General features: G+C 36.0%; 1 protein-coding gene across 1 annotated transcript in view; it reads left to right on the plus strand.

The window, feature by feature from the left end:
* The window catches only part of LOC148068358 (coiled-coil domain-containing protein 148-like), a 36,611-nt gene that overhangs the window by 3,984 nt on the left and 18,575 nt on the right, over positions 1-14,052 (plus strand). Inside the window, exons 4-9 of the mRNA XM_087804406.1 lie at positions 2,779-2,882; positions 6,560-6,651; positions 6,744-6,895; positions 8,114-8,209; positions 8,270-8,448; positions 11,777-11,915. Coding sequence (XP_087660532.1) covers positions 2,779-2,882; positions 6,560-6,651; positions 6,744-6,895; positions 8,114-8,209; positions 8,270-8,448; positions 11,777-11,915 — 762 coding nt within the window. The remainder of the gene's footprint in view (positions 1-2,778; positions 2,883-6,559; positions 6,652-6,743; positions 6,896-8,113; positions 8,210-8,269; positions 8,449-11,776; positions 11,916-14,052) is intronic.

Below are 14,052 nucleotides of genomic sequence, written 5' to 3' on the forward strand. Positions count from 1 at the left end.
TGAAAACAGAATAAATTTGGCCCTTTGCAGGGAGAAAGCAACGCATGGCAAGATGCAGATCAGTTCAATTCTAATGCGTATTGAGGACTTTATTATGATAAAAATAAGAAGCTAATGCAACTGGTGTTGTACTGGTTAAGCCCCAAGTTGCATGTGTGTAATATTGTCATGTCTCTCTGAAGCAGCAGGAAAATTAAGCACTAAGACGAAACATACCTCCTCCAAGGATCTCTGGTGTGAAACGCGGCATAATATCAAATCAAAAAAGCAACTATTGTAATTTGGGGCAAACTGTATTTATTCTGGAAAATGAAATACAATAGAATAAATTGAATTAAATATTTATTTACTTAACAAGAAGTATGAGTCTGATTTTAATATTGTCTTTTAATTATTTGAGGGTAAATGTATCTTAATAATCTCTGTGTTTGTTCTCCATCAACAAACAAATTCCATTTTTACTCGATTTGTCGACGTCCATAATCTCTGTTCCTTGTCTCATCCAAAACACTGTTATCTTTAATGGTCACCAGATCAACATGAACATTAATCGACTTGGATTTTGAAAATGTGAAAATCATACTTCCTGTTTGGTAAATATACATTTTGTTTAGGCCTTTGGCTTGGACTGATTAACCCTTGTGTTGTCTCTGGGTCAAGGTCAACGACCTCCATGACCTTAATAAATACGTATGGAGTGGTGGAGGTCGTTCATCTTGACCCTGAGATAACAAAAGGGTTAAAGATTTTGGCCCCTTCGAGTGATTGAGTTTGACAACCCTATCCTGGGAAACAAACCTGAATTGCATTAGTCCTGATAATAATCAGGATTATCAGGACTTATTTATTTATTAGTATTTTATTTTATTTTATGGAGCAAATACAGTTGGCTCTAAATTACAATAGTTGTTTCATTGATTTGCTTGTATGCCGTGTTTTAAACCAGAGATCCTTGGAGGAGGTATGTTGGGTCTTAGTGCTGCTTATATCTTTATTAAGCTTCAGAGAGACTTAATCTTTAAAGTATGTACTTTTTTGAGTATTGTTTTGATTGTTTAAGCGCTTTGTGACCCTGGTCTCGAAAAGCGCTATATAAATAAATATTACTTACTTACTTACTTACTTACTTACATGACAATATTACTAAAGTAATCAACCAGTAGATTTAAACTACCTCTGCAATACTATAAAGAGAACATGTGAAGGAAAATACATTTAAATAAAAAAAACAAAACTGCTATTTTTTCAAAGTTAAAAAGCAAATTTGACATTAATGGGAAACCACGATATGATATTTGTTGAAAATAATAGAGTCAACCAAGAAAAAAAAAAGAAAAACACAGAGTCTCGTAAAGATTTATTTATCATAAACTGAACCCGAGTGTTTTTTGTCATTTCATTTCTAACGAGAATACATCCGCTCTTCATGAACTTTCCTGGTATCAATTTTCTGATTCAGTGGCCTGTGCAGGGAAACATGGATTCACTCACAGCGCTACAGCGACGCTACGAAGGAGGGACGGTTTCCCCTATTGTGGAAAACAAATTGCCCTAATTAAGATTTCAATCTTCCCTCTGCCCTCCTAATAGCATGCTTCATAAATACCATGCATGCTTCCGCTCGATACCTCAGGGCGTCAATGAGCAACAATGTTGATTACGGGTGTGAGAAAAAAATACAGTCAAGATATGTATTTTCAATCATACTGTATTTTTCTTTAAAATGTGTTTTATTATTGACAATTAACGGGAAAATATTCACAGTGTTTGTTTATTTTTTGTGTTGCAATTAAACATCCGGACGCTAGATGGCAGCAGTCGCTACATCTCAGGAAGACCGAAATCCCCCAAATCCCAGCAATCACTGAGGACTAGAGGATACAGCCGCTGTTAAAGCTGTGCTGTGTCTCAAATCGCATACTTCTCTTAGTATACTAGAAGTTAGTATGCATCTGGATAGTGTGCATACTAACAAGTACGCAAATTCTCAACAGATAGTATGTCTCAAATCAAACACTGCTGCTACACACTAACAGGAAATGACGCGACAGCTTCTTCTTCTACTTCTATTTAACTATGTAACCAGCTGTTTGAACGCTATCGACACCTGCTGGCAGCATGTTTTGCAAGTTTGGAAAAAGAAGATAGAATAGAGAAAAAATATGAGAATTGAAATATTCGTGAGATATTTAAGCTGGTATCAGCAGCGAAGACGTGTCATCCTTCTACTGCTGGCTGAAAATACACCTGTAAGTATATGAATATATATGCATTAATATATGACGTAACTTCCTTTTAAAACGTCATTAAGATGGTGGCCGTTTAGGGTGGTTGGTGTCCATCGAACCATACTCAGTTTTGTGGGCGTGTTAGTACGCCAATTTAGTGTGCATGGCGCACTAAATTTCGCATACTAAGAATTGAGACGCACTTACGCACTAAAAATACTAACTTTGAGTACGCTAGTATGCGATTCGAGACACAGCACTAGTGTTTGGACATAGTTTGGTTTCACCACGAATATAAACTTTTTCCTACAGTACTGCAGTACATCACAATATATCGTATCGTTGCCCTCTGTATCGTAAAAGGTATTATATCGGCAACACAAACCCTTTTGTATTTCAATCTCTTGAGCCGTCGTTGTTAAATAGACACTTTTGGATTCGCAGGTTTGTGGATTTTTTTCATTTTAAAGCGCTTCTTTTTTTTCTTCTCCATGCTCAGTTCATCACGGTATAATTTTAATCCCATGTCTTAAAAATCCTTGTCTCGTAGCTGGAAAAGGCTCGCTTTGAGGCCAAAGCTGCCAAGGAGAACTCCATTTTACGGGAGCAGAGACAGGTGTGGAGCGCCGAGTGCCCCAAGCTCCAAAAGGCTGAGTAAGTGCAACCTATTACCGCCTTTCATTATATGTTGCAGTTTTCTTCTGGCTGCTATTAAACGGCGCTATTATAAGTTTGACTCCAGACATGAATCAGCACGTGGAGATTCATCCAAGGACTAGAGAAATATTGAGTATAAGGAGTAATACTTCAGTGACATTGAGAAAGTGCAGAGACAGTGAGTTGGGGGGTGTATTCTGACCTCGTGGACGTCTGTGAAGGCAGCGTGATGGAGCCTCGGTGGTGTCATGCCTTGTGAAGTGAGAAGGGCATCTCTGGCTCTGGGGCGCACTGTGTGTTTTGCTGCATAATAACCGAGCCTCAGCCAGCCAAGGTTAATGACGTACACAAGAACAAACTTCAGTAATGATGGGGCCTGTCATGGAAACTGTCCTGTTTCTGCTGAGCCACAAGAGCAGGATGTTTCTACTGCAGACGTGGACGCGTGTTTCTGGTGCACAATTTAATTATTTCATTCATTTAAGTCGTTAATGCTCTTTCTTTGAAGACTTTTTTCATTCTTTTCTTTATTTTTCTTTTATTTGTTCAGGATTTTCCTTGATTTTCTGGATCTCCTTTTGTGTTATCAGTTTTATCTTGACCTTTAAAGTATATATTTTATTGAATATTGTTTTGATTGTTTAAGCGCTTTGTGACCCTGGTCTGGAAAAGCACTATATAAATAAAAATTACTTACTTACTTACTTACTTACTTACTTATTTTATTTCTCTTTTTATGGGGGAATACTTTATAAAAGATTTTTTTAATATCATATTTCCAAATTAAATGTATTTGAAATGTAATATTACACAATTAAACAGATGATTTGAATTTATTTTATGATTTAATGGAATTAAATTCAAGTCATTTAAGTGTCGAACGTAATTTATCTTGAGACACTTTGCAGTTTACTTAAGACTTAATGGTAGAAAAGCTAAACAGCTCCCAGTATTTGACAACGTGTGAATCACAGTGTGACAGTGGCCAGGAAAACCTCATTTCAGAAGGCAGAAACCTTGAGCAGAACCGGACTCAGTGTTGTGACCGGCTGTCAATTACGTTGATATCTTTTTCATTCCATTATTTCATTTTGGTGGGGACTTTTCTCCTTGGTAAAATATTAAGTATAAAATAGTTGTATTTTTCTTTAAATAAAATACATGTAAAGATTGTACAATATTCGCTCAAATTACAGCTTTATCTTAAATTTAAAACGTCAGTTTATAATTTTTTTGTATTAAGATTTCCACTCAAATTTAAAGGCCCTTTTGTATTTTCTTTATTTGTCCCTTCTTACTTTTGGCTTGATTTTTCTTTTTTTTTCATTTATTTGACTTTATGTTTGTTTTTTTCCTTTATTTTTTATTTGTTAACAGAAGCAAAATAGTTTCTAATTTACAATATTAAATAATTAATTATCTTTGTTTGAGGACTGGTCGTATTGAATTAAGTTACAGTTTAAGCTGATTTTATAACGTCCTTTTTATTAGATTTCCCCCTAAATTGAAAGCTCATTTTATTCGTCCCTTCTTTCTTTTGGCTTGATGGCCCCCTACAACAGTCACAGTATATAATGTGGCCCCTGAAAGTATCTAATTAAGGGTGGTCTTCAGCGACTGCATCCGCTCTCTCTTGTCCCCTCTACTGGTTGCTTCGGGTAACACGGTTCGTGGGTTTTCATTGACTTAAGAGAGATAACATCATCAGGTCAATGGAATTCCATTATTCTGTTGATGGTTTGGCAAGAGATCGCTAACTAAAGCTGCATTAGACAACAATGACCCTTGTTTTGTTTTGTAAATAAAGATAAAACCACTAACACACACACACACACACACACACACACACACACACTCGACCCCCTCACTGCGAATATCTTATTTTTATTTACAGGCTTAAGTGTTTGTTCTGAGGCATTTATTTAGGGGCAAATACATTATATATAATATATACCTCCAGTTCCAATATTAAGGTGATAAATGCAAAGTTACATGACGTTAAATTACACATTAAATACAATAATAAAATAAAATATGATATATTGTTCTTTCCTCACACAGGTGGTAAGAGTTTTTATTAAAATAAATAAAGAATATATAGACCACAGGTGTCAAACTCAATCATGCAAGGGGCCAGAATCTTTTAGCGAACGAGGTCACGGGTGAAGCTAAATGTGTATTTACCAAACTGTCTTTCACCAGAAGTACTAGCGTGATATTGTCTTTTCACTAGTTCAATCTATCTTAATTAGGAGTTTTACTCCAATGAAAAGTCTCTGTATAATCCTTGAAGTCCATCGTCTCTTTTACTTATCTTATCTTTAACACATATTCATAGGTCACCCAATCAACATGATCATTTATCCAGGGATATATTGAATATTAAATATCGTTTTCATGGTTGTTTTTCCACACATTTTCTCTCATGTAAAAGTCAATAACTTTCCTGGAAGCAGCAGGAAACTGCCTTTTTTTTGTTCTGTCTTCCTGCAGAGCGATGTTTGTAATGTCCTTGAAATATTCAGGGCGGCCTAAATACGAAATAGTTTTTCATCTGGGACGTTTATATATTGTTACTGTTCCTTGCTTTTGACAAAGTGCAGAACATATGAATTTTTAATGGAAGAAAAATGCACCAGGAACAAAAAAAAAGGTGGCGTTTTTTTTATCTTATTTATCAACAGGTTGTTTGTTTGCATTTAAAAAAAGTTATCAAAATGTTTTCTCAATGAAATGTATATATGTGTAAATAAGGATTAGTGAGAATTATATTTTTCTTTTGAAACAAATGTTAATATATCTTATTTATGTATTCTAATTACTCTCATTTGATTCACTTTGAGATTAAATTATTTCATACTTCGGAGATTTACTTATTCAACAGACTGGCTTCCTGTCCAGGGTGTCCCTTGCCTCTGGGATAGGCTGCAAAAATAAACATTAGTATGTAAAAACAATGAATATGTATGTAGGTATATTACAGGTGTGAGTTTGAGGGAATCCGTCGATACAATTCATATGACAATACAGGGGCAAAAATATGCTATATTGTGATACTGAAGTTACAACTATATATTTGTAGTAATTTCGAGTACTTGACTCTAGTGTTTCAGAATTTACAGACAACATGACTCTTGACGGAGTCGTAACTGCTTTCATTTGTTTTGAAACCAAAATATGCCCAAACATCAGCTTTAAAAGCTGCTGGAGTTGACTGTATCCTCTCGTCCTCAGTCATCCCCGGAATAACACAGGATTTCATTGTTCCTTTATCTGCAGAGAATGGAACGAAATCTTCCGGAAGTTTAATTACAACAAAAACACTGAATATCTGCATGTAAATTATAATTAATTCAATATAGAAAAAATATTATGTGAGTTAGACTATAAAAAAACTATCACCAAAAACATATACAATTTAAAATCCTTAAAAAATATCAGACAAAATGTCTTTGAATACAGTATGGTAAAATAAAAGTATATCGATATATCGCTTTATATTATATATTACACCTGTTATTAACACTAATGCATATATGGGGCGATAGACTTAGAGTTACCTTTGACTTTATTTATTAATTTCTACTTTACCTCATATTTTTACCGATACAATTAAATATTCTTTTGTGGGGCATTTGTTACATGTGTCATAAAACCATATTCTCCTCCTCAAGGGAGGCGGCTGAGAACGACACCAACGTATTTCTCCAGCAAATCCGACCCAGCAAAGTAATAGACACGGCTGTCTTCTCATTGCCAGAATATGGTAATCGAAATATTTATCTTTTTCTTTTCGCTAGCTTGTACGCACCATTGTAATAGTTCATATTTTTTGTCTGTTTTTTTTCCCACTTCAAGCAACGCTCCTGGAGAAGGAGCGTGAAGAGTTCAGGGTGGCCACGGTCGACCCGATCCACCGGCTCCGAGACGACCTGCATCACAGCCTGAGCGAGGCGAGGCGCCGTCAGCCCCCCCGTCGTCCATCAAACTGGGAACGAGTGCAACAACAGGTGTCCACGCTTATTAAAGAGAGCTCTATCAGGAGGAGGATCTGGAGTGCCCTCCTGAGATAAAACCCTTCAGTTTCAACCTCAACAACACAAGTCTCTTTAAATAACACTTCACTTTTCAAACGCTGTTTCGGTATATATACAGTATTTTCTGTGCTGATGTGATCTTTAATGGATTACTTTACCAAAGTACTACCAGTGCTGTGTCTCAAATCGCATACTACTCTTAGTATACTAGATGTTAGTATGCATCAGTTTAGTGTACATACTAACTAGTACGCATATTCTCCACAGATAGTATTTCTCAAATCAAACACTGCTGCTACACACTAACCGGAAATCACATGACAGCTTCTTCTTCTACTTCTATTTAACAATGTTGCAACCAGCTGTTTGAACGCTATCGCCACCTGCTGGCAGCACCTTTTGCAAGTTTGGAAAAAGAAATAAAGAAAAAATATGAGAATCAAAATATTCGTCAGATATTTAAGCTGGTATCAGCAGCGAAGAAGTGTCATCCTTCTACTGCTGCTGAAAATGCACCTGTAAGTATATGAATATATATACATATATATATATGACGTAAATTCCGTTTAAAACGTCACTAAGATGGCAGCTGTTTAGGTTGGTTAGTGTCCATTGAACCATACTCAGTTTTGTGGGCTTGTTAGTACGCCAATTTAGTGTGCATGGCGCACTAAATTTCGCATACTAAGAATTGAGACGCACTTACGCACTAAAAATACTAACTTTGAGTACGCTAGTATGCGATTTGAGACACAGCACAGGTCTCTGGTACTTCTGTTTAATTTCATATTCAAAAAGAATGGTTGACATTGTCCTTGGTTTTCGTTTCTTGTTTCTGGTATTCTGCACCTGTACTTCTCTATTGTGTTCTCCAACAAAAGACACTGAATCTTTTCACTGTAATAATCTCAATTTTGGATGCAGTGATAAAAGAAAGAAAGATTCAAACAAAAGGGCGAAGAAAAATATGCAGAAACCACCATGAATAAAATACTTCTTATATACTGTATGCTAAACAGTCTTTGGTTATTTCTTCTTCTTCTTCTTCCTCTCTCATTAATGCAGCTACTTCTTTCCCTGAAGAAAACTACTGAAAATGAATCTGATAAAACTTTTTTTTTACCACTCATCATGTAATAGTTTTAAAATTGCAATTTCACTTCTAACAACTTAATTACTTTCATCCACCAGATATTTTCCATCAAAGACCGACAAGAAGAAATAACGGAGAAACTTGACGATGAATGTTCAACACTGGAGAAGGAGATCGATGCTTTTGACGTCGACGTAAGTTTCAAAAAACAAACCCCAACCCTGTTTCTGAGTCTGATCTGATCTATGTTGTAGGAATATATCCCAACTTCAGATAAGCCGACGAAGAAAGAAAAGGTTCCGCAGGAGATTTTGGATGTTGAGTGTCCGTACCCGGAGCTGAAGAGCTCCGTGATCCAGGCGTTCCACTGGTTGTGGGAGCAGCACCAGAGGAGACTTCAGTATCTACAGGAGCAGCTGGAAACTACTGACAGGTGAGCCTGACATCATTATAATAAACAATATTACTTCAAATGTTTTAATCACCTGGAAATGTTTGCATCAGTCAATACTGCATTTCAAGATATATTGTGGCCCAGGGTTGTAGCGAGATGCTCATCTCATGATACAATACGATTTTATAAAGTTGGAAACACTTTACTCTCCTTTGGTTGAATTAATAAAACTGAAATCAAAATTATATTCAACATCAGATTTAAAAGCTGCTAGTGATACATTAACATACGATACAATATATTCTGCTGACGATACAATATATTCTGTTTAGGATATGATATATTCTGTTTACGATACCATATATTCTGCTCACGATACAATACATTCTGCTTACGATACCATATATTCTGCTTATGATACAATATATCCGGTTTTCGATACGATATATTCTTCTTACGATACGAAACATTCTGCTTATGATACAATATATTCGGTTTACAATATGATATATTCTGCTTACGATACAATATATTCGGTTTACGATACCATATATTCTGCTTACGATACGATATATTCTGCTTACGATACAATATATTCGGTTTACGATACGATATATTCGGTTTACAATATGATATATTCTGCTTACGATACAATATATTCGGTTTACGATACCATATATTCTGCTTACGATACCATATATTCTGCTTACGATATGATATATTCTGCTTACGATATAATATATTCGGTTTACGATACGATATATTCTTCTTACAATACGAAACATTCTGCTTACGATACAATATATATGATTTACGACACAATATATTCTGCTTACGATACAATATATATGATTTACGACACAATATATTCTGCTTATGATACAATATATTCGGTTTACGATACGATATATTCTGCTTTCTATACGAAACATTCTGCTTATGATACAATATATTCGGTTTACGATATGATATATTCTGCTTACGATACAATATATTCGGTTTACGATACGATATATTCTTCTTACGATAGCATATATTCTGCTTACGATACCATATATTCTGCTTACAATACCATATATTCTGCTCAGAATACAGTTTATTCTGCTCACGAAAAGGGTTAATAGACCTGAAAGTTAAAAAGTATACAATTGGCTTTAAAAGCAGCTAGCAATACATTTATCTCACAATTCACAATATGTTGAGCTCACAATATGATATTCAATACTATACTGTATATATAGCTCACAATAAGATATATATAGCGCACGATACAATATATTCAGCTCAAGATTTGATACAATATATTCAGCTCACGGTACAATTTGCAACAATATATTTAAAATCTCTTGCATAATTTTTCGGAACAATTTTAAGGGAAACTGAATTATAGTGACATATTTCAATTGTTCCAATCTCCTTTGGTTAATTAACATTAATAGAACTGAAAGTCCAAATATAGCCAGACATCAGATTTTGAAGCAGAATGCGTCGGCTGCATCCTCTCGTCCTCAGTCATTGCCAGAGCGAAAGTTTAATTGCACCGTAATGAACAAACACTGTTTATATTTGCAAATAAATCGTAAACTCAAAATAGGAATTTTAATTTTAATTATAAATAAACATGTTAAAACAACAAAGTATGTTTTCAACACCTCCATAAAACAACTTAAAAAATAAAAAATGTTTTTTTTTAATTTAAAAACATTTCAATACATTGCTGTTAAATATCGATGTATTGTGAGGAAAAAATATCGATATATTTCAGTGTATCCATTTTTGTCTCACGGCCCTACTGTGGGCCTGATGTTCTAGTATTCGGCATTTAATATATGTCATATAGTAATGATACTGGTTTGTTGATATTGGCATAAATTGTGTCCTCTCACCCTTTACACCCTTTACCGAAAAGTAGCCATAGGGACTCAATGGATGCCAGTAATGTTTCTTAACGTGTAGGAAAAGCTTGTGCCCTCGACCATCCGTCTAGATCTAAGAAAGTCCAGAGCCACTTGTATCTGCAATCTTGTTCTTCAGTTTACTTATTTGTAGAGACAAGAAGCTTCAGGGCGTTTACAGAGAACAACAAATAGATGGTTTAGTGTAAATTAGATTAAGACGCTGCAGCTGGACAGTGTACTATTTATTTCACTATAGTTCTTGTCATACAGAGCAGAATTCCCAATAATCGTTGTTGTGATGGATCATAATCCTCAAAACTCAGGGTTCAGAGGTCAAATGTATGTTGCACATTTATTTAGTTGATTTCTATTGAAAATGTAAGATGTGCTAATAGAAGTATGTATGTATGTTTGGGGTTCATTGAGAGAAAACAGAAGAGCAGAAATAATAAGATTTGTTCATCTCTGCTCCTGCTTGTGTCATTACAGATCAAAAAATATTGCAGTTGATAGTTGTTTGATTGAGTTAAAAATTGTTTGGTTAAAGTTTATCTTATTGTATTACAGTTGATAATTGTTTGGTTTTAGTTGAAAATTGTTAGATTATAGTTGGAAATAGTTTGATTTTAGTTGAAAATTGTTTTATTTTAGTTGAAAATTGTTTGATTTTAGTTTAAAATTGTTTGATTATTGGTGAAAATAGTTTGATTTTAGTTGAAAATTGTTTTATTTTAGTTGAAAATTGTTTGATTATAGGTGAAAAGAGTTTGATTATAGGTGAAAATAGTTTGATTTTAGTTGAAAATTGTTTTATTTTAGTTGAAAATTGTTTGATTATAGGTGAAAATAGTTTGATTATAGTTGAAAATTCTTTGATTTATGTTGAAAATTGTTTGATTTTATTTGAAAATTGTTTGATTATAGTTGAAAATAGTTTGAATTTAGTTGAAAATTGTTTGATTACAGTTGAAAATTGTTTGATTTTAGTTGAAAGTAGTTTGATTTTAGATGAAAATAGTTTGATTATATTTAAAAAAAAAAACTTTGATTATAGTTGAAATTGGTTTCATGCAGTTTAAAAAATATATGATTTTACATTTATGATTTATACAAAACAAATTATTTAGTTTGAAGTTAAATAAAACGCACAGATCTACTGTAAATCGATGTGATGAGATTGAAATGCAAATTAAACAACATGAAGTTATTTACTGTTTGATACACTTCAAATGTTATCTTTGAAGTGTTGATAGTTTTTGAGTCGTTTAGATAATCAAAGCAGCCTCACATAACTTAATTTTTGCTGGTAAAACGGGTAGATGAAGTGATTATTGCATGGTTCAAACCAAGATAATTGAAACATGTTTGAGGTCATTTTATTATATCACTTCAAATGTTGACGATTGTCTCTTTCTCTTTTGTTTCTTCTTTCATTTAACGTATTCTATTGGTTTCCAAATGTCTTCCAGATGTTGCGGCTGGTGCGCCGACGACCACCAGCGCTTCTTGTTTACGCTGTCGCAGTTCAGTCACGACGTTTCCCACCACCGAGCGCTTCTGATGGACATGCTTCAAAGAATCTTCCCGAGAAAGTCCAGGCATGAGCTGGTGAGCATCTTTTGTTCAAATAGGAAATGACTGTCATGGAACGTGTTTGCTAGGAATACTAATGTAGTCCAATGGATTTATCTGACTCTGACACCCACTTAAACACATTAACCCAAGAGAGTTCCTCGTCGTCGTCGCCACCGAGTCATCTGACTTCAAGGCTTCGCTCCTGGACAGAATTAATCCTGTAGGGGATACTGCGGACTCCTCTGGACCAGATTAAAAGAGTCGGTTTCCCTAATCTTCTTCATCCTCCCCCCGATGATTATTCTAATATAACTAAGATGTTTACTGCTTCGCTTCTGCTCGCACTTTCTCGCCGCCCCCGTCTTCGTGGCCTGATCCCTGCCCGAGTGTTCGAGTCCCTGCCTCCCTGATCAATGTAGCTCAGCGTCCTGGACCGAGCGGAGCGATTAGCCTCAGACAATGATCTGCACAGCACGCCGCGGGATGTGCCATGTCATGGAGTATGGACACCTCGCTCACACCACTTACCATCGCCATGACAACAGTCGGCCCCCATCACCTCCTTCATCCACACCCCGAGAGGTGTCCTCGTATCAGTTCCAGCTGGGTGCCGTTTTCAGAGCGAGGATCGTTCGACCCGGGGGGGGGGTCGCCGGGAGAAACGAGGCACTAGCTTCCAGCTTCTGAAATCGCAAATCCTTGCGACTTTTCGCCACATTCTTGACATTTGGAGAATATTTCACAAGTGATCTTATTTAAAAATCCCATGAATAAGTTAAGAGTTTGACCTGAAGATCCATCCACTTTCTTCTAAGGGTCAGATCCCAGGTTATTTAATGATTAAAGCATTGCCATTTTGGGGAAAAGTACAATCAAAACAAGAGCCATGATCCCACCAGCGGGTCCTAGGCCGTCTATGGATCTCCTTCCAGGTAAGTAAGTAAGAAATAGTTATTTGTAAAGCGCCTTTCTAGACCAGGGTCACAAGACGCTTTTACCTACAAATTAAAAAACTCTAAAAGGCCAAGACAACATAAGACAAACACAGGAGTTCCAGAAAATCAGGGAAACGCTTGAACAAAAATATTTCTTAAGATGTTTCTTGAAGGAGTCAGTAGATCATCAAAGAGGGACAGGGAAGATCGTTCCAAAGCTTAGGAGCAACAGTCTGGAAGGATTTCTCTCCTCTGGTCCAGAAGCGTGTTCAGGAACCATCAGTAGATTCTGATCCACAGACCTCAGAGCCCGAGCTGGGGTGTAAGTCTGGATCAGATCACTGCTGTAAGGCTTTGGAGCTTGACCATGAATAGATCTGAAAGTAAGAACCAGAATTTTCAAATTGATACTGAAAGAAACTGGCAGCTAATGCAGAGTTTTAAGGATTGGGGAAATGCGAGTTCTTCTACTAGAGCGGTTGACTGTAGCACCTCACTATAAAGTGTCCAAACAAGTGTAGATGCACCAGGAATTTCAACCGGCTTCCCTTGATGATGAGCTTACCAACATTTTGGAGTTATGTTAGATAATCAGAGGAGCCACATTCCAGTGGCATTGTCTGATTTTTAGCTAAAGCACCTGGTAGCTAATGGACCGTTGTGTTAATAAAGCTTTAATTTATGAGTACTTCCTGATCTGAAGAGTCTTACCAAAGCTCTACTCAGTCCAGTTCCATCGCTTTGAAAACCCCTGGATAACCATTGCCTTGACGAATGAAAACCTTCATGGACGTTTTATATATAATTGCACCTTTCACACTGTTTCCAAAAGCTCTAAATCCGCGAAGAAGTAAGCATTCATTTTTCACTTTTTTAAATATGACAACATTTAATTGTTAAAGTTGTAAACTCAAAATTGCAGACGAGGTGTCATCCCTCCCTTTAACCTCTCAGTTACATTGGCCTGAACGGCCGTCACTAAATAGAGCTCTGTGTGGGGAAAGGCATCATGGGAGTTTACCAAGGTGGGATGCGGCAATTAGTTCCTCCCACTAAGTTCTTAAGTTGCGTTGAGGTTCACCTGCAGTTCAAATAAATCACCTGTTCCTGACGGTGTGACAAGTAGCTTCGCTGTTCCCGACTGCAATGATACCAGATATTCAAAAGTGCATTTCGTTGAACAGAAAAAGATATTCATGGAACTTCAAGACCGCGGAAGGTTACCGTGACACGGC

Source organism: Callionymus lyra, chromosome 12 (genome assembly GCF_982586985.1).
Source record: "Callionymus lyra chromosome 12, fCalLyr1.hap1.1, whole genome shotgun sequence".
In the NCBI taxonomy this organism is placed as follows: Eukaryota; Metazoa; Chordata; class Actinopteri; order Syngnathiformes; family Callionymidae; genus Callionymus; species Callionymus lyra.